Source organism: Sceloporus occidentalis, unplaced genomic scaffold (genome assembly GCF_023333645.1).
Source record: "Sceloporus occidentalis isolate IW3139 unplaced genomic scaffold, rSceOcc1.0.p SCAF_225, whole genome shotgun sequence".
NCBI classification, from domain to species: domain Eukaryota; kingdom Metazoa; phylum Chordata; class Lepidosauria; order Squamata; family Phrynosomatidae; genus Sceloporus; species Sceloporus occidentalis.
In genome coordinates this window covers 1,097,810-1,118,359 of record NW_028317205.1, presented here as the reverse complement: position 1 = coordinate 1,118,359, position 20,550 = coordinate 1,097,810, and the positions used below count along the sequence as shown (strand labels likewise).

Here is a 20,550-nt window from a genome sequence, read left to right as displayed (position 1 = left end):
GCAGAGATTAATCACTAAGCTGCGCGCCACTGAGCGTGACTGGCTCGTTTGTGTGGTGTTTAATGCCATGGAGGGTCATGGACGGCGGGAGGAGGAACTTGCTCTTCTTGTATTACACGGAAAAGGCTGCCCGAGTGCTAAACATCTTCTCGTTGTTCGTTTAAAGGACGGTATCTATCTATTCGTTGTGTTTCCCGACTTCTAGTGGTGGTGCCTGGTCTCTTCCCAATGGTCTACTTTGATGGAGTCCTGGGACCTGTGGCTACGATGCCATTGATCTTTGTTCCGCGTATTTGAGGCTATATCAAGACGTATGGCACTGGTGTACCCACTTCTTAAGATAAGGTGCCACTAAAAGGGGCAAAAGTTGAGTTTTCCCTCTGGAACAGGAACATGTAAAGAAGATCAGACTATCCCAGTCTGCCTGTGGTCGTCTGTCGTAAGCCTTTATTTAATCCTTATAAATATTATTATATTTATTATAATCGTGGTTTACTTTTTTGGTATTGGGGGGGGTCCAACCTATTCATATGAATATGAGCAGAGCGTCACGCAACGCCATCTACATTATGACCATACCTAGCAACTTCTGAGCTCGGCTACCTGGAGCCTTCCCTTGCGGGACACGGTCAGGACTGCCCGCTGACGTCGGTGGGTGACCCCGTGACATCAGTGGGCGGCCCCACTGACATCAGTGGGCGTTCCCGCTGACATTGGGGGCGTTCCCGCTGACATCAGGGAAAATGGACGGGGAGCGGGGCGTATAAAGACCCCACGACCCGGAGGATTCAGGTCTTGACCCGGAGAAGTTCCCAGGTGTGATTATGACGCATGTTCCATTTTACATCTTTTTACGAATAGATGACGCTGTTAATAAAATCCTTATTTTAAGAGAATAATAAATCCACCACTTTTAACCTTTTATAACACAGAAGACTTTTGTTTTTTGTTGTAATTCTGCAGGAACATTAATAATTTTGTATGTTTTCTCACCGTCTGTGACATTTCTAGTCCTTTTTCTCGCTTTCATTCGTAAAGCCTCCTTTGACATACAAATGACGACGTCTCTAGAAACTCAATATTAATCTTTTTGTCTAGAGTAGATAACCGAGTCTCCTTCATTTCCCCTGTGATTCCGCTTCTTCTCGTCTAAATGCTGACTGCAGTCCTCGGAATAACTGCTGGAGGCGTCGCAGGGACTTGCCTTCTGTTGTTTGCTATTGATCTGGCAGGAAGACCCGGTTTAGACAAAAAAAATAAAACAGATTGATGTTTATTAACAGAGCGTTATTTGGCCTTCAAATTAATTTCCACTTTTATTAATAATTATTTATGAATGTATTATTTTGTCATTGTTGTCCCTGGATATAGGTATTATTTTTAGACTTGTATCTAAAGATACTTATTTAATTGTATTAAAATATGCCTCCTTCAGAGCCTGGCATTTTTTTAAGGAGCTGTTACTTTTTTATTTTTATTTAAAATTTTACCATTATTTTTATATTATATTTATACATTTCCATTGCTGGCTCCCTAAAATAGCAAGTTGACACCTAAAATTCCAAGGCGTATTCGTCTTTTTGGAAGCAGTTTTGTCTCGCTAACTTCAGGGCCGACCCCGCTGAGCTTCTGCTCCAAGAATAGCTCTAAAAATTTTTGAAAGTCACATTGATTGAGCTATACATTATACAGGGCCTGCTCCGCCTTTCAGAGTTAAATGCCAGGGACGGTCCTTTTTTATGCATAGTAAATTCAGAGAGTTAAAACCACATCAACTCCCACTTAGTGAATAAACCCCTGTGTCTCTTGCTCCTAATTCTGGCAAAGAATTGTGGAATTTTTTTTATACTTCACGCATATTAAAATAAATAAAAAAAAATGTTAAAAAACCCCCAAAACATTAAATTACCGTTCATTTAATGGTACATCTCCTTAAAGTACAGATCTGCATCTTTGTATGTTTTTTTTAAGTGTAGAATAAAGGAGATGACAGTCAAACAATTTCCAGAAATTAGTTTTGAAGTATGGGGGAGGGAAAAAAAAGGAGCTGCCAAATTAATTTTAAATAATATCCCGTATCATAGGAGTCGTATTTAATAGGATCTTTACCGTTATCTCCAACAATACAGTAAGAATGCTCTACTTACGGTATCCATGGCGACAGACTTTATGCTGCTGTGCGGGAAATCCACTCACTATAAAGACATTTTATGGAGTGGTTTTTTTTTATTATTATTATTTAATTTTTCCAGTTTTGTAACAAAATCCCCAAGTTTCTGAATTTATGATCGTTCTGCCAAATGTTACAAGTTTCCCAACAAAGTTTCATGTAGAACTGGAACAGTTAGAAACACTAAAGCTTTCCTGTAGACGGACTTTTAATGTTTCTTTTAGAATCCTGATGTTTTTTAAAGCTAAGACCCCCCAATGACACCTCAACAGCCGACCCGGAGCTCTGTGTTCTGGGGGGGGAGTGGCTTAATTGGGGCAAACTAGATGGCCATCTGGGTGGGGCTAGCCACCTACATGGCCCGAGGCTGGCCCCAGGCAGTATTGTTTGGGAGGGAAAGTAGGTGGAGAGTGGGTGGGGCTAGCCACCTACATGGCCCGAGGCTGGCCCCAGGCAGTATTGTTTGGGAGGGAAAGTGGGTGGGGCTAGCCACCTACTTGGCCCGAGGCTGGCCCCAGGCAGTATTGTGTGGGAGGGAAAGTGGGTGTGGAGTGGCTGGGGCTAGCCACCTACATGACCCAAGGCTGGCCCCAGGCAGTATTGTGTGGGAGGGGAAGTGGGTGTGGAGTGGATGGGGCTATACACACACTCCCCACGCCCGGAGAAAGAGAGAAATTACACAAAGACCCGGGGAAGCAGCCATTCATCACGAGATTCCGGGTCAAACTCAAAGTGTATCCGGGGCGATCTTGGTACTGAAACCTGGAGCTCAGTGAATTTATCCGAATACAAAAAAAAAAAATTCTGTATTTCATACAGAAATATTTAAATGGTCTATCTTTCCTTGCCTGTATTTATGTTATCGCAAAACGAATTCCGGTATATATACTTTGCTATTTATGTAATAATTTGTTGCTGGGCCTATTAGAATAACCTAAATAACTAACCTTGCGCTTTATTTTCCCTTCCAGGTGCAGGAACAAGACGTCGTTCTCCAGTCCATTGATAGAGCTATTGAAGCCATACACAACGCAGCGATGACCAACGGCGGCAAATACAACCTGGAGCAAAGAGACGTGCTTCAGTGAGTGCCCCGCGAGATGCGGCTCGTTGCGAAAATAGGACGCGAATTGTATATGTACATTACTATCTGTTCTCGTGATCTCTATTAAGTTAGTGATCCCGTTTGGTGGAAGCCGATTGGTTCTTGCAGTTTGTACAGGTTGTTGAGGTTGGGGTTCATTTCATATATTTATTATATTTAATTTAATTATATATATATATATATATATATATATATATATATTTTACTTTCCTCTGCATTTTTATTTATCTTTTTTTTTTTTTTTTTCTCATCTTTTAGAAAGCTGATCAATCACCGAAAAGATACACAGTGCCGAAAAAGCCACTCACCAGGCGCCAAGGCAAATTCCATGACCGCTTCCAACAGTGATCATCATTTGGATTCTGTCCGGCAGCCCAACGGCATTTGCCGGACTGGCTATGAGCGAAACATGAGTTTGCCGAACTCCGAGTTTACTTCCGAGGATGAGACGCCCTATCAGGTGAGTAGCCTCTTAATGAATTCTGAATGAACTGTCTGAACTGTTATCTATGTGTAACTCTAGAAATCCTAGTAATAACTATTTTGCAAAATATTTTAGTATTAAGCATGATTTCATTGTCTAGATTCCTCCACAGCCCCGACGTGCAGCTCCTGTTACCCCGCCGCCACCGGAGAAAAAGAGAAATGCACAAATACACACTAAAAGTAAGTGGGATTCTGAACAGACTATTATTATTATCATTGGAGGTCAGTTTAGACTGCCACAAAAAGTTAGATGTTTACCGGGATTTGTCTAGGACCGATAGTATCTTGTGACCCAATACCCTTACACTTCTTTCGTTATATAGTGTTATTTCTTTCTAGATTGTACTGACAATGCTTCAGGATCCATAGCTGACATCTCCACTGCAAGTATATCATCTCTTGATACCCTTTGCACCACATCTACGCACTCCCTCCACCCTACGATAGCATCGAGCCCCAGTAACACCCCACCGCCCGTGCCGAGCAGAAGCGTAAACACCATGGTAACCCGCGGCTTGCCCCCAAGTGGCACAGAATCTCAGAACAAGGTGGCTTCCCAAGAACTTCCCAATAAAACAGAGAACCTAAGTCTAAACGACCCTAAAACACAAATGAAGAGGATGGCCCCGGCACCACCTGGCTTGGAAGCTTTCCATTCCGTCAACCACGACAACCAAGCAAAGCCGTCGGCAAAACCAGTGGCTTCAGAAACCGCGGCTCCTGCTATCAGTATTCCAAAAACGATGGGCGCCGAGCTTATAGAGCTGGTTCGGAAGAACACGAATCTTAGCTATGAACTCTCGCGGGTGGCTATAGGAGTGGTAGCCGGACATATCCAGACCTCCATCCCATCTATAGCTTCCGTCATGGAGCAGATTCTGGTCTCCCTCGTGGAGTGTAAGGTAATTATGTATGAAAAGCATTTTTTTGTCTTTTCATTTTTGTGTCTTAACTTTCAACAGAAAATATCAGTTAATTTAGTAGAAAAAAAATGTCAATGTTTGTTTTTTTTTTATCTTTGCGTTTTAAAAAAAGCCGGTTAATCTGTTGTTTTTTTTTTAAACGTTAAATGACTCCCCCCCCCCCCTCGCTTCGAAAAAAAGATGAGATAAATCCTGCAAAATACAGAAGATAACATTTGCCCTGTTTTTAATGTTATTTGACAATTTAGCGTCTTATTATTGGATTTGTTCACGGTAAGATATAAGATAAGGTATGCAAGAAAATGTAGGAGCTGAAACTCTATTAACAGCACATTAACCTCGAGTACATGAATAATTTTGACTCTTTCGGGGTATTGGTTTTGTCCGTGCTTCATATGCCGCTGCCGGTGATTTGCACCGCTTTTTAGGATTTTGCACCAGATTATCGGTAAGAGATTTATAAACGGCAATTCTGGGGCAGAGTTCTAAATGTGGAGCAGTCACCATGGAAACCAGTTGAATGTTGGTGCTTTTCATGAATTTTTACATTGTCCCTAATCCTAACCCTTTTGCTACGAGCATCCATGCAAAAACTAAGCTTTGGGTAAAAGGCAAGATGCTTTTCGGCTTTATGATGTCCAGATCCAGCCTGGTATTTACATCTCATTCCGCTGTTAAAAAAGCGATACATTCTAGCATTCATTTACTTAATTAAAACCCGCCCAGCAGGAGAAATTCACTAATAAATTAGGCAGTATTTTCAAATGAGTTCCCCAGAGAATTAAATCAAATAAATGAAATTAAGCTTCTTTTCTGTACCGTGGTGGCTTCATTCCTTACCACGATCTCCAGGGATTGGCTGGGGTTTGCGTGTTACGGTCTTGTAGGAGCCCGTGTCTTTTTCATGGTTATTTGGGCTCTTGTGTATATTCTGGCTTTGCCAAGGAGTTGTATTTCTATGTATACTCGCGTATACTCCCACTTCTTCGTATAGCGCCTGTGGATACGTGCAGAGTAGGGCTTCCTGTTGAAGTCCTGCACATAGAGCGCCCCCGTCAGGTAACGCCGTCATGTACATCTTGCTTATCATATGTAGGTGTCGGACTCCAATGCTTCGGATCTGCAGACCTGCTGAATCTATAGGATAAGGACTAGCGTGTACTTCGATAGACTGTAGTGTTTTTTTAATACCTTCCATTTCAATTTTCTTTGATCTGCCAGCATTCCAAGACTTTTATTTTATTACATTTTTCTCCTGGTATTTTTCTTACCCTTTTCTACCCTTTCACTCCACTTTATTTCTGCCCAACGACCTTCCACGTATATTCTCTGCATAAAAACCACGCAGTTCTTTAGTAATCGTTCCATGAAGCTCGTGTACTCGCTCCAACCGTCTAACCGTGTAGCCGATGATGTTGCAAATGGGCATTATCGATTTTTTTTTTTTTCTGTGTTCTATTGATCCTAATACCAGAACGTAGGGATTGGAGGTATTCACTAAGCAGAGAGAACAGATGTATCTCACGACTTCAGAAGTAGCGGTTGTGGTACACGTCTTAAGCTGGGCTGAGAGTCGTGGGAGTTGTAATTCTACAGCAGCTCGGGATGCCTGGCTATACCTCTCCTATACCTTCCCGCCCTGTTCTATCCGTCGCTACCCAGGGAAACGGAACATCTTTTCCATTTCTCCGCAAGCAGCTGGTTTGAAGCCGGATTGATAGACTAGCTATTTTTTTTTTTTTTTCCTGTGGACGCCCTTTGTCAGGAATCCCCGTAAACGCGCGTATGCAGACGTAGTAGGAAATCATTTCACATCCTATTTCCCAAACATGTTCCTGGACCTGTCCTCTGTAGGCTCTCTACTTTAGGGTTTAGTTGCCCTAAGGGGTTTAGTTGCCTCTATTTGGCTAAAGAGGGGTGCAGTAAGAAGGGTTACTGCGTGTAATATCTGTACCGCCGGTCCACTTAATACCCAGACTTTACGGGTCCTTTAATGTTATTGAGCTTATGAAATCCTGTAGCCATCTGGCAGGTAATCGTATAACCCACCAGCGAGAATTATGTAGGAGCGATTTGTATGTACGTAGAGTAAATAACACGCACTCCCGGGATTGCGTTTATATTCTCGTGAAGATATCCGAAGCCGGCTTGATGTGTTGGCGTGTCAAGCCGTACAGCTGTTTCGTATTTACACGAGAGCGTTTCGTGGAGATGTTATCGGTGAAATAACGACACTTTCCCCGGCGATGCCGATTCCAGCATGTAGCAAAAATATTTCAGGAGTCACTTCGAGCAGGAGGATTGCAAACTCATGCATATTTTACAGTAACAAATGACTTCACACGTAACCAAATCACGTGTTGTTTTCAGCATCAAAATACTTTGTTGTTCTATGGAACGTTGAGATTTATGGAATATATTCCGCTGTTTTAGAAGGAAGGTGGAGTTTCGACTTAAAGAGTTTCCTTAAGTGAAAGGCCGAGTGTTTAGGAATATCTTTTATTTATACAATGAGTTCTCCACCTTTCAGATAAATATGGAAAGATCTTTAGGGTCTTCGAGTTTATCCGTTCCGCCTGCTCCACGGGATGGAGAAAGGGTTCTAGAGCCAATAAATCATTGCTTCCGTCAGCGAGCGCACCGTCTCCCCCGAAAGGCTGCCCCTAGGGGTTAAACACTAAGGTTTTGTATCTTCACGAGATAACTTCTCCCAGGGGTGGGAACAGCTTTTCGATGGTTCGTTTGCACTTGGAGTGATGCATATCTATTACAGAACGCTTCTATGTCCGCCCCAACCATTATGATAACTCGCTGCGCGGCTGCCGTCCCGCCACACTTGGGCATTGTCTTCTAAACGGCTTTAATTTTCTGCCCTCCTCCTCTGTTTTCACCCATTTTTTATTTATCGCAAACTCCTCTGAAATTCTTTATGAAGCCGCCCGGTATTTTGTAGTTTACGAACGAGGACTGCAATCGCTCTAACGGTCACATCATAAAGTTACGTTGGTCTCCGATCCATCTAGTTAATTGCCCCTCGTGTGCATTTTAATTATATTTTTCTAAAGTGCCTGTAATTGTAGATCTTTCAGGAAATGATCAATAATGTACATTCTTCTATTCCCGTTATTCAATATGATTTAAAGTCATGTTATGCAGATCCTGCTGTTCACCGTTGCCTGGTATGGACCACATATGGACCAGTATGCAGCCATTTAGTAGAAGACTAACCTCCGTATTGTGTCTGTTACTACTAGGGACGTAATAAACTTCTGAGTTCCTATGGCTCACTGCTTGCCAATAATCTGGCAAGGATTTGGCGGTGTATTATGGGAAATGTAGTCCACAGCCGCTGGAGAACTCCAATGAAGCAGGTAGCATACTTAAGTATGCTTCCCACCAGCTGGCATATATATTGGATTTGAAATCTCTTTTAAAATAACAAGAGTTCAACTCACATACTGACGTTATTCACTATCAAGCACCACGCATGGATGGAAGGCATACTTAAGTATGCTACCAACCTCGGTGTAAGCAGGAGGGAAATGTCACAGAAGAACACATGCACCAATTTGCAAGTAGTAAAAAGATTTAGGGTCCACGCAGAATGGATCCAACATTTAAATGGGGGCCGGGGGACGGAGTGGTCCTTGATTGTAACATTAAAATGTGGACTTCGGCTGCAGGATATGGGTCTTACCAACGTAGCAACCAATGTCCGTGCTGATTGGATCATTCCATTGGTTGCTAAGGCAATATGACCATTTTTCAAAATGTACTTTTTTTTACCCAAAACCCTCATTCTCTCTCAGCTATTAAGCCGCCGCTCCTTGGTCCGGTTTATGAAGAATGCTAATTTCTCGTGGCGTCTCATAATGGTTGCTTTGCTCATTTGGTTAATTTTAATTAGATTTTGTAAGCTGTGAGATTTTATTTACTTTTCTGCGCGTTCATTTTCTCGGGTAGGAGATTTTCCCATCCATGGTAAAACGGCGCTGTTAATGGCGCTGCAATCATGAGTGAAATTACTGTTTGAAATCTGAGCTAAACTTGTCATCGGGTCATTAAAATGATGTCATCTGTCAAAAGCTGCAGCATTTTCTTTCATTTTGCTTCTTTTGTAAATCTTTCTAAACCTCTCCAGGCTTCTGAGATCACATTTTCTGAAAAGCCTGTCTTTATAGCATAAATATTCTTTTGTTTTTGCCCTACATGCTCATACTTTAAAGGTAAAATATACATTTTGGTGCAGTTGGGTATTTGCAGTCCGACATTTTGTTTCAATAACCCAAAGGAGCACTTTCTTGCCCCCCAGGGGGGCAAAGTCTTTATTACCTAATTCCTAAATCATTTTACAGCTCTATACATTGTATAAACACATGTAATGTATACAACTTAAAATAAGCCATGTATTATGTAATGGATATAACACAGGAACAGACACGTTATTTCCCTGTACTCGGGATCTGGGTGGTTTTTTCCTCCCCATCGGGTTCTCTGTACCCTGCTGTTAAATTGCTGATTATTGTTGATTGGTTCAGACAGCCTTTGTATAGGTGCGGGGCGAGACTCCAGGACAGGAGATTAATTCGATTGTTAGAACGCTAATTTGGCCACTTTATGCCACCGGTCTCGCTTAGAAGAGAACGGTTTGACAGATGGCAACGGTTTCTCTCCCTAAAAGCCGGTCAGTAACCTGCAACCTTTCAGCTCATCGCTGGTGTAATAAATAAGCAACCATAAAAAGGTCATCCTTTGGGTGAGTAATAACTTCTGTCAGTAGGAGAGACTTCAACCTTTGAATATTTCACATGCTTTTTTTTTTTTACAACGCATCTCGTTGTCTGTCCGCGTTTTCCATCGGCTGGTTTTGCTTTCACGCTGTGTAGTATTTTTCGGCAACACCTGGCTAACCGGTATTCACGGAGCCAGATTTACTCTGATATTGGTGAAAAGGTTGATGAAACGCTGGCCCTGCAAGTAGGGTATGCAGTCACAAAAGCCAGGATAAGTAGAGGCTATAGAGAATGATCTTAAAGCCTGAGCATTCTACTTGGTAGAAAGCTCCTGATAATGTTCTAATACAGAACTTCACTATTCTTGATTTAAAATCCAAGTGTTCTCTTTGGGGTTCCAGACTCAGGGCATCGCGATTTGGGGAGTAGTTCTAACGCCTTTACTTTGGGGAGTAAAGCCTTGGTGTTGTGGAATCCATGGACACCTCAATTGGACGCCAACTACTCATTCTGATCCGACCTTATCCAAAGCCAGGGCGTTCCTATTCAGTTGAGGTTCATTGAGCACTCTGACTCCTGAGTAGTTATAATAAAGCCTGCACGTTCTATATGGGAAGTATTACTAAAGACCGAGGTCTTCTCGTCGGTAAGTGGATCTAAAGTCTGGACATTTTAATTGACAGGATTCCGGTTCCAGTTTACCGTCTGGACAGATCTGCCACGATGAGCAGCGGTTGGAGGTGATCTTTGCCGACCTGGCGCGACACAAAGACGATGCTCAGCAGCGGAGCTGGGCCCTGTACGAGGATGAAAATGTCATACTCTGCTACCTGGACGAGCTCTTGTTGATTCTGGTGGGTTTCCTCAACTCTTTGCCATCGCGATGCTTCGGTTCTCAACAATGTAATCTTTTTTTTTTTAAAGACCGGTCCATCGTACTAAACAAAGTCTTCTTCAGGCCATTGATATTTATCACTCAGATCTCGGTGCTTGCTCCCCTTTCCAAACGCTGTCCTTCCTTTGGCCATCTTGACCGGACCCCCCCTGTAGTAACAGTTGTAGTTGATAAGCCCCCGGGGTAAAGCCAATATCGTGTTCCCCGTTCTCCCCGAGGCGTAGTGTAGCGATGCTCCCGTCGCACTGCCGGTGATTTGAACAAATTGCCTGGGCGCTCGTTTTCATGTTTACAGAATGATTTCATTTGCACCGGTCACGTCGGCTTCTGTTGCTTAGACAACTGTTACACTTCGCTTCGGGATAATTCACATATTGATTGGCTTTTGCATTCTCGCCCTTGGCCTTTCATTACTTACCTGACGCTTCTAGTGTTTCAGGACTTAATGTGCTTTAGGAAGAATTATCCTGAAAATCACGATTCTTAACTCAAAGAAATAAAACTCATATGTTTTTTTTTTGTTTTGTTTTTTTTGAGTGAGGTTTGTTAACATTATTTTTAATAACCCAGTCTTCGAACATAATTTATTTTAATAGTTTAACAGCGTAAAGGCTCCTGGCATTAGAAAAAAAAGGACCATCGACGCTCCAAAACACTATGATACGTCTGATCGGTGTGAAATAAGCTGAATCGGGTTAATGCGTCCAAAAACTATAGTACCGTTAAAATTTCATATTCAGCATCGCTTTCCGCCGCCAGCTTCAGAAGCTGCCCCCGAAAGGACTGCTCGTCCTGCACGCGATCTCGTTCCGCTAGCCGTATTTGTGCAGCGCCCGAGAAAAACCAAACTCATCGTTCAGCAAATATGAAAAATGTCCCCGTGTTTGCATTCAGACAGACGCAGACCCCGACGTGTGCAAGAAGATGTGCAGGAAGAACCAGTTTGAGGCCGTCGTGTCCCTCGTGGCTTATTATCAAATGGTAAGTAGAGGTTGGCTTAACTTCTGCCTCGGAATTCTCCGGATTTGCCGGTATGTATAGAATGCAATCAACAAAAGCATCTGCCGCCTCCTGACAAAAAAAAATAAAAAAGAGCAATGTTTTCTGGCTCGGCGCCATGTGTTTGTTTAATCTCCAGCATTTTAGTGAATATCTTTTTTCAAGTAATCAGTCGTAAGTGTTTGTTGATTGATGCGGAATCGTGTTGTTGCCGATTTATCGTAAAACAGATCCTTTTGTTTTTCGCCAGGATCATACAAATTACACGTTTGTTTTTTCGATGGGAAATAAACCCATTTTGGGAACTGCGCGTGATTTAAATAATCTTGTCTGTGCTACCATTGCGGGTTACAGTTAATACCCTGTTCTGTCGTATACCCGCCATGAATCTGTAGAACCTTTACGTAAAGAACAATTATCAACACTGCCAGACTTCCTATGAGCGTGGAAATTCTATCGATGTGTCTCATAGATATAGATTTTGTGAACACCCCAATATTTTGATATATGGTATTTTGCTTGCCTTGGGCCTAATACAGCTCTACCTTTTTCTAGGAGCACAGAGTTTCGTTGCGACTTTTGCTACTGAAATGTTTTGGGGCCATGTGTAACCTGGACGCCTCTATTATTTCTGCCCTGGTCAATTCTCTCCTTCCCATGGAGCTAGCGCGGGATCTCCAAACAAATACTCAAGGTAAGTTCCGATTCCAGAGCCAGTTTTTCCATACCTGGGAATTTTACTTCTCTCTTCTGAGGGAGAGGCTTTGGGAGGGGGTGGGGCTAGCTGCGTGCAAGGGTGGAGCTAGCCACGGCTAGCCCAAGTAACTTTAGCCCCGCCCACTCCTGATCCATTTAAACACAGCTTGAGTGACCTAGAGACTCCGGGTCAAACATGGACTTCCCAGACATGGAGACTCCGGGTCAAACTTGGACTTCCCAGACATGGAGATTGGTTGACCAAGAAGGAAGGAAGGAAGCAATTGCAGTTTTTAATCCATTTATAAACAGTTAACCCTTTCTCTGGAACCTCCAGCTGGGTTTCTAAAGATGCGATTGTGTCATCTGCATGTATTCTTTCAAATAACATCACCATACGATAATGTTTTCGCTTCTGTTTGTCTGCTTGGCTGTGTTTGGTTTTTGGTGTTCAGTTCTGTACCACTGAATAACTTTGTAACCCTGAGCAAAGTTTATCGCGTTAATCACGTTAGACCTGAATATTTACTAAACACACAAACAGGGCAAGGAGTGTTTTCTGTGAAGGTGCCAGAGCTGCGTGACATTTACAGGAAAAATACGTACAAGACATTCCCTCAATATGTCCAAAACAGAATACTTTTTATCATGGTCCTTATTACTGCACAAGTTCCATTAACCCCGTAAAGTCCATGCACCTTCCCGTGTACAAATTTGCTCTTGGATATGTAATTATTTTCCCTTTTTTATTTTCATGGACAAATTTTCTAATCCATACATTTAAAAATGGAAAAAAAAAACATAAAACTGGGTTGATGAGCACTTATGATGGGATTCTGGGGTATTCTGAATATTGAATGGTTTTAAAGGTTGTAGTCCCCTGTCTGTACATTATGAATAATAATGATGAAATATTGCATTATACAGCCTTGTCTTTCCCTTTTAGTCTCAATGATATAGTGTCTCTTTATAATGTTTTTTCCATAATAATGGTTAATTGTACATTCGTCTCTTCTGTAATATACGGTTGAGTGTCCTCTGCATAACCCACTGATCAGATGCCCCTTGTTTGTGTGTATAAGCCCACCTTAAATACTTAACAATACAAACCATTAAAAACTTTATCCATAAAAAAATCTGTCACTTTTTTCCTAAATCCTGTAGTAAACAGACAAAAAAATGTCTTAACAGAGTAAACTAAGAAAAATATATGTACTAGAAATGCGTCTTATGTGTATTCCATGGGAGATCTGCATGATTATTCCTCCCTATTAACTAATCTCTCATGTATTAATAAGTTGCTGGTTGTCGTTGATGAGTTCATAGAGAAGGGAGAGGACTTAAGGACTGGAAATTGATTAGATAATGCTGATCATGCCACAGGCTGCCATCGATCTCAGCTTCCCAAAGGGTTAACATCTCTGGAGCTCTACACGGCGTTAGATTTTCTACGTTTGTCTTTCGTGGAGGATAACTGTTTAGATCTTATTTTGATTGAAAATGTTGCTTTAGTTTGGCAAGGAGCTCAGCGCTAATGCGAGGCGCCTCGATTGCATTGTTCTTAAGTAATTTTTTCTTTATCCAGCAAAGTGGCAACTTAATTATAGAAGACAGTATTCTTATTCTTATTTTCTAACCTCCTAATTCAAATGAGGAAAGGAATATTGGGTCTGAATAACTGAAGGGTCTCTGCTAACTTTCTTCATAGCTTACGGTGAGACGATCTTCATTCCTGTATTGTTTATTTAATAAAGAGCCCGAATTTTCTTCTTTTCGTCTTACGTCTCTCGTAGCGATCCCTGTCGTCACCGAATGGCCATAATTATTATACGGACGGTCGGCTTTAGACCAACTAAAAAAGTTCAAATTCATTTTTGGAAAATGCAATAAAATTAGAAAGAAATCTCAGATATGTCTTCTTGGAAGTCGCAATCCATGCTTTTATAAATTAAACTCTTTGAGGGGTTTGTATAGAGCAAATATATAGATACAGGGGATTCTTGCCTGGTTAGATAAGGATTCTGTTATTGTCATTCCATCTGGCCAACAATAAGGAAAAAGGAGCATTATCACTAATAATTCTCACGCTGATTAGTTGTAGAATACAGACGTATTATTATTTGAATTAATCTGCTCTCCTGCGGACCGGTAAGGGTTAACTGTTCATTTAGTCTTAATTAATTGTCCCAAGAATGTGAGTTTTTGATAACTATTCAAAACCAGAAACTGTAGGAAATCCCCAGACAATACAGACGGACTCCCGGGGCGACAGTATTTGTATTTTTTCCCCTCGGCCTTTGTCTGTTTTATGAGCACAACGATCCCCGCGCGCCGTTGTTTTATGTACGTATTATTCCATAAATGAATGTCGCCTCGCGTTAAAAGCCCTGCGACTGGAGCAAAAAAAGCCACCAGAATTAAAAAGGCTCAGCGTGCCATACCGACGTACCATACACTCCGGCGCCTGAATCTATAGAACGAGACTATTTTTAAATCACCCCAAGACAATAAAGAGCACGTTCTCCGTACATTATCGGGAACCTGCAATTTCCGGCGTGCGGAGAAAGGCCTGTAGCCATTTTCAACGAGAAAATAAATGTAAATGGGTAAAGTCTCAGAAAGATTGCGGGGAAAAAAACCCTATACTTACTAATATCTGATAGAATTACATCTTCTATGAAGTTCTACTAAACCTATGCAGGCATTCTCTTTCTCGGGCGGAATGGGAGATCTATAAGAACGAGACTTCCGTTAAAGGCCCGTTTAGCCCATCTGTTCCATCTTAATATCCTCTACAAGACTGCAAACCCTACTTGGTCCTTGGTCTTGGATGGAAGCCTCCATCACTTGGACCACTGGAGAGGCCTGACTGCCAGCCTCCTCCCTATTGACTATGGGCCCTGGGTTTTTAGAGACTTTGTGGCTACCCCAGCAGTATCATATCATCACTGGCTGAGGGGATTATCTCGAGCAGACAGCCAGGATCTGCCACCAGGGAGTGACCACCATTCTGTCAGTTTAATGTTGTATAAATCAGTCTCCCCCCCCACACACCTATTGTATTGTTAATCCCGTTACTGCCCCTGTTGTCTCTGGGAGGCAGATTAAGGGGGCGGTTTGTGTCCCAATATCTTGTTTTATGTTAATGTGTGTTTTGCTGGATATATCCAGCCCTGTGTGTGAGAAATAAATCAGTCTTCGTTTGGTTTTACCCTACACCGAATCTCGGCTAGTGACTGGGGAACCGGGGAAAGTGTGGTGTCCCAGGCTAAGGGAGCACAAGACAGCGGAGGTAGTCGGTCGGACTAGCCAGCTCCGTGACATCTTATATTTAAGTTGGCCTGTCCCACGTAGCCTTAAATCCCCTCAATGTATTAGCCTTAACTACTTCTGCTGGGAAGCTGTGCCACATATCCATTCACCTCTGAGAAATACGATAAAATTCCATTTAAACGCCTGACCCTTCTGTTTTGGAGCATTTTCCTCCTTTGAAGTCTTTTTCCCTCCTGTGCTCTAAGCCTCTTATGGTTCTCTTATCCCATATTTTCTCATTTGTTGCCTCAAGCTGTAAATGTTGAGATCCTTTAGTCCTCCACATTCTTTTTTTTTTTTTGTATTATTATTTCTTACTTCCCCCGGACCCTAACGTTTGTCCTGTCAGTCCATGGGCAGCTGAAGATGTCGTATGGGATCTGTGGCGTGACTCTACTCGTTATTTTACTGAGCGAGGTCTTCAGACGTCTACTTGGACAGTGGTGGCCAACACAGAGAGGCCAAGAAAGCTTGCGTTAGTCGGCTGATGGCTCAACATATGCTAGATATATACCAAGAACCATCATTTCAGCTACAGATGTAGGCTACATCAGAAACGCTCATATCTACGTCTTTAATGCTACCCTCTTCAGTCCATTGAGGTATTTGTCTATTTTAATCAACGTCCTGCCCTTCCAACTTTTTCTCTCTGGACCCAAGATTTCAATTTATCGCAACCCTCTTACTAATAACTTAACTTCAGATTTCCTATTTTCTTCTTCTTCTTCCTTTTTGTTTTGAACCCCCCATAGAATGTAGATGTAAAGCGACCTTGAATCTTAGATCTTAGACTAAGCTGTCTTTTGGTCTTCACGCGATGGACGGCTGTATCATTGACTTGCCATAATCCTTTTAACGCTTGGCGAGGCAGTCGCTGCCTGCATTCAGTAAGGGAATATACAATCTTCAGCGTGGGCTGCCTGGGATCTGCGTCGGATACTTATTAATAATATGGCTGAAGCAAACTGGTTAAACATTTAAGGTCTTTGAAGTGCGATTTGTACCACGGGGACTCATTTTTCATGCAGGTTGGCGCACATACATATTTCCCTACGTAAAGTAAAAAAAAAATGTGAACGGAACACATGAAAGGACGCGACTAATGACAGCAGCCTTAATTGTATGTAATTCTAACTCCATTGGAGTGTGAACATCTTGCCTCTAATCCCTAAAATGAATTCCCTAAATTCCTTTCTTTTCGAATTAGCGATTTATTGGCAAGCTCGTTGTTTGTACGTAGCAAATTCCCACTTGAATGTTTTTTTTTTTTCTTCGTCTGTTATTTGCAGAGATAGACAAAGTCATCATACATTTTTATAGAAATTTACAAAGTCACGTCCTTTCTTACAATGAATATCCGTCGGGGGAAACGTTTTATTAGTCTGCATACTTATGCTTTTACTTAAATGAATGTATGGATACTACCTATAGCTTGTGCTTATCATATGCCAATTGGTCTTTGGAGATGTTTAGTTTAATAAAAAGCTGGGTAGGGGTGCAGGCTGTGGCAGAGCCAGCATTATCTAATCCAGGGGTGTCCAACCTGCGGCCCTCCAGCTGCTGCAGGACTACATCTCCCATACTCCTCCAGGTTTTTAGCTGAAAGAGCGTTATGGGAGATGTAGTCCTGCGGCCGCTGGAGGGCCGCAGGTTGGACACCCCTGATCTAATCAGTTTCCTGCTAAATTTATTTCCCTTCTCCACCCTCAACCCTTATTGAACCAATCAACAACAATCAGCAACTTAATACAGGAGAGATAACTTTGTGAGGAGGAATAATGATTCATTCAGACTAGGCATAGGTTACAATACCTTTCCCCATACGAAATGTAGGCTGGCCACATGTTATGTACATACAGTCAGTTTTTATTGAGATATATATATATATATATATATAATTATAATAATATAACAATATTATAATAAAATGAATATTATAATAATATAATATTGAAATAATATTATAATAATCTATTATAATAATATAATAATATACGGTAATATAAAATTATACAATTATATATATATATATATATATATATATATATATATATATATATATATATATGAAATTTTAATATACAATACCATCATATAGGTTTATTTAGTTTTCTGGACTGTAAGGTGTAGGATTTAGGATAAACGATGCAGAGATAAAATGCATAGCATCTAGTATGTATTTGCTTTCGATCCGAATTGAAATCCATCATTTACGGATTTCTGTCTGACTTCTGAGATATTTCACAATAATGCGAATTTACGTTTGATACGCCTGCAGCTTTCAGCCCTTTTTAAACGTTTGCAGAAGAGATACATTGTTTGTTTTTTTTTCTTCTTCATTTATTGGTTAATAAAATAAAACTTTCTGTCATAAAGTAAATCACCAAGGGGTTAGAAATTTCAGCGCTGCGCGGAAAGCCAATTTTGATTCACCTTTAAAGCAGAATTGCACTGGGATAACCAGCCTGCAAAAGGCGGCATCGAGAGAACCCAAAGGAGTATAAAAAGCTCGAGGCGGTTTATTTTTTGCCCTTTACTCTCCTAATTGCATTCGGGGAGGGATTGTACATTTCACCCTTAAATTTCAACGTGTTCCTGTTTGATTTTCCGATGGGCAATCTTTTAAATTTATTTTAGGAGATAATGGATTATTTTTGCCATATTTGCTATTCCACAAAATAATTTGTAAAATGTGCGTGTTTAGAGTTTTCTGCAGGGCTCCATACTACTAAAATCTTCCAAACTTGTACGCCTACTGGTTTCAGATCAATAAATCACTGGAAATGAAAAAAAAAAATGCTTTGAAAGCATATTTTTGTAGTCTGCAACACACAAACAAAATGTCATCATTTATTATCTTGAAGACTGTTTAATCTCTATGACTTTTTTTTTTTTTCCCTAGAACACCAGAAAATGTGTTATTCAGCCTTAGTGCTCTCTATGGCTTTCTCTATGGGAGAACCTCTTCCGTATCACCATTACGGTAAGTGATCTAAGTGCTGCGAATCAAGAGGCCGATCCTCCGACCGAGCGCCCTCTCCACCAAATCCGATATGTGAATCTGAGCTTTTTAAATCTGAAGAATGGGACGTGGGCGCGGAGTGTGGGAATGGGACGTGGGCGCGGAGTGTGGGAATGGGACGTGGGCGCAGAGTGTGGGAATGGGACGTGGGCGCGGAGTATGCCCATGGTTCACCTATAAAGACTTTTTTAAAAGTGGTAACCAAAGGTGTCAGAGAATACTGACGTGTAAATCCACCCCTACTTTCATAAGGTGAAATTTAGTCCCTGCGCTGTACAATGGAAGGCACTAAGGGGTACCTTTTGTGGTTCATATTTGTTTTATTTTGCTAGGGCTGTACTGTCCATTAAGCAGCTGTTACCATGTGACTATAAATCATGGAAGCATTCTGTACGATACATCGTTCTAGCGGATTTACTTACATTGTTTTTTTGGGTGCAAACCTAAGCCGCATGAAACTTATCTTTTCTTTGTCCTGGTAGCTCATTGATAAGAACAATGCTATGTGTCTATGTCATACGAGGTCACAACCATAAAAAGAGAGAGCGCTGAATGTAAAGCTGTTTTTCCTATCATACATTCATTCATTCATGATTCTAGTTAGCTAGATCTTAAGTTTACGAATGCACTTCTTTATATCACTGCTATTGGCCATCAAGACCAAATGACAGAATACAGATGTTTATCGGGAGTATGGATCGATCCCTCTCGCCGGCGGCGGTTGTTTAGTTACACCGTGTCGCAGTTGTTCTTCCTTCTGGCAAGTTTTAAATCACTTCTGGCATTCGTTAGGATTTGTGTACATTGTATACACAAGCTCACAATTAATGAACCAAGACATGACATCAGGCCGTATGATAGTCACCAGCTGTGAGGATAAACGCATCCACGTTCTTCTCATCACGAACAGAGCATCTGAACTCCCAGTTTATCCGGTTCCTGTTGGATGTGATTGAAGACGGTTTACCTTCCGACGTTACGGAGCAGCTGCCCGATCTGTTCATCAACGTGCTTCTGGCTTTTAACCTTCACATACAAGGTGCGACAAAACCCGTTTTCCTTTTGTTGTTCTTTTTTCACATCTTAACATTATAGCTTATTATGTAAAAAGTAACAGTTTGGCATTATTATCAAAATGTTACCAATTATCCAAAATCCACGTTTAACGGGTCAGATTGAGGAAAGGCGGTTGCCCCGTTATTGTGGGCAGTGATTATTTTAAACCAGATATGCTACCCCAATTGGCTCATTTCTTTGCTCCCTCCGTAACCAGGGGTGTCAAACTCTAGTCCACGAGGGCCAGAACTGCCTACATATCCCAGCATGAGCACAATCAAAATAGTTAGACGTGAATGAATTACTTGTTTTCAGATATAAGAAGCCCCATTTCCTAATGTGTTCTGATGAAGCCTGAACAGTCTAAGTTCTAAAAAGGTCCGCTTTATCACTGGGTGTTTTGCTGGAGTTATAATCCTGAAAATGAAAGTTTTAAAAGAGAAAATGCCTTAAATCATAATATTGCTTAGATTATCATGAATGAAGCGAGCTGCGTGATAAAAGGAATGAGCTATTCTGATTGCTTGATAACTTATTTGATTTAGTTTGTAGATCTGAATTGTATCGATATAAAGTAACCAGAAACGATTCTTGTCCACTTACTAAAGCAATTCTTTTTTTTATGGTGTATAGTTCCCGCAAACAATGTCATCATGAAAACGTTATGCAAAATTCCCAATGTCAAGGTTTTTACAGAAAAGCTGCTGTTACTTCTTAACAGAGGAGGTGAGTGTCACAGTGTCCTCCATGAATAAACGATTCCTTCTATTCCAATAAGAAGGTCCCTTTTTAGATGTGTTTTAATGTGCATTTTAATGTCTTTTTTTTTTTTTTGTTGGCAGACGATCCAGTTTGTATCTTTAAACACCAGCCTCAGCCCCCGCATTCGGTTTTAAAGATCCTGCAGGATATTTTTGCCAGCGGCGACACGGCAAATATCTTTTATCACTCGGACATGATGGTCATGATCGATATAATTGTACGGCAGATCGCAGACCTTTCACCAGGAGAGAAGGTAAACTTTAGGAGAAGTGGAATGGGTTCTTACCAAAATATGCAATATTTAGAGCCGATTAACATTAGCAGGATAAAGCGGTGTCAAAGCAAAAAAAAAAAAATTAGAATAACAAGAATTGGCTTTGTTAAGCTTATA

General features: G+C 41.3%; 1 protein-coding gene across 1 annotated transcript in view; it reads left to right on the top strand.

Moving 5' to 3' along the window:
* Positions 1 to 20,550, top strand: part of LOC149276785 (NCK-interacting protein with SH3 domain-like) — a 29,221-nt gene that overhangs the window by 7,745 nt on the left and 926 nt on the right. The window contains exons 2-12 of the mRNA XM_089503317.1: positions 3,142 to 3,254; positions 3,534 to 3,735; positions 3,860 to 3,941; positions 4,101 to 4,663; positions 10,101 to 10,271; positions 11,207 to 11,293; positions 11,867 to 12,005; positions 18,222 to 18,302; positions 19,252 to 19,380; positions 20,031 to 20,123; positions 20,240 to 20,412. Coding sequence (XP_089359443.1) covers positions 3,142 to 3,254; positions 3,534 to 3,735; positions 3,860 to 3,941; positions 4,101 to 4,663; positions 10,101 to 10,271; positions 11,207 to 11,293; positions 11,867 to 12,005; positions 18,222 to 18,302; positions 19,252 to 19,380; positions 20,031 to 20,123; positions 20,240 to 20,412 — 1,833 coding nt within the window. The remainder of the gene's footprint in view (positions 1 to 3,141; positions 3,255 to 3,533; positions 3,736 to 3,859; positions 3,942 to 4,100; positions 4,664 to 10,100; positions 10,272 to 11,206; positions 11,294 to 11,866; positions 12,006 to 18,221; positions 18,303 to 19,251; positions 19,381 to 20,030; positions 20,124 to 20,239; positions 20,413 to 20,550) is intronic.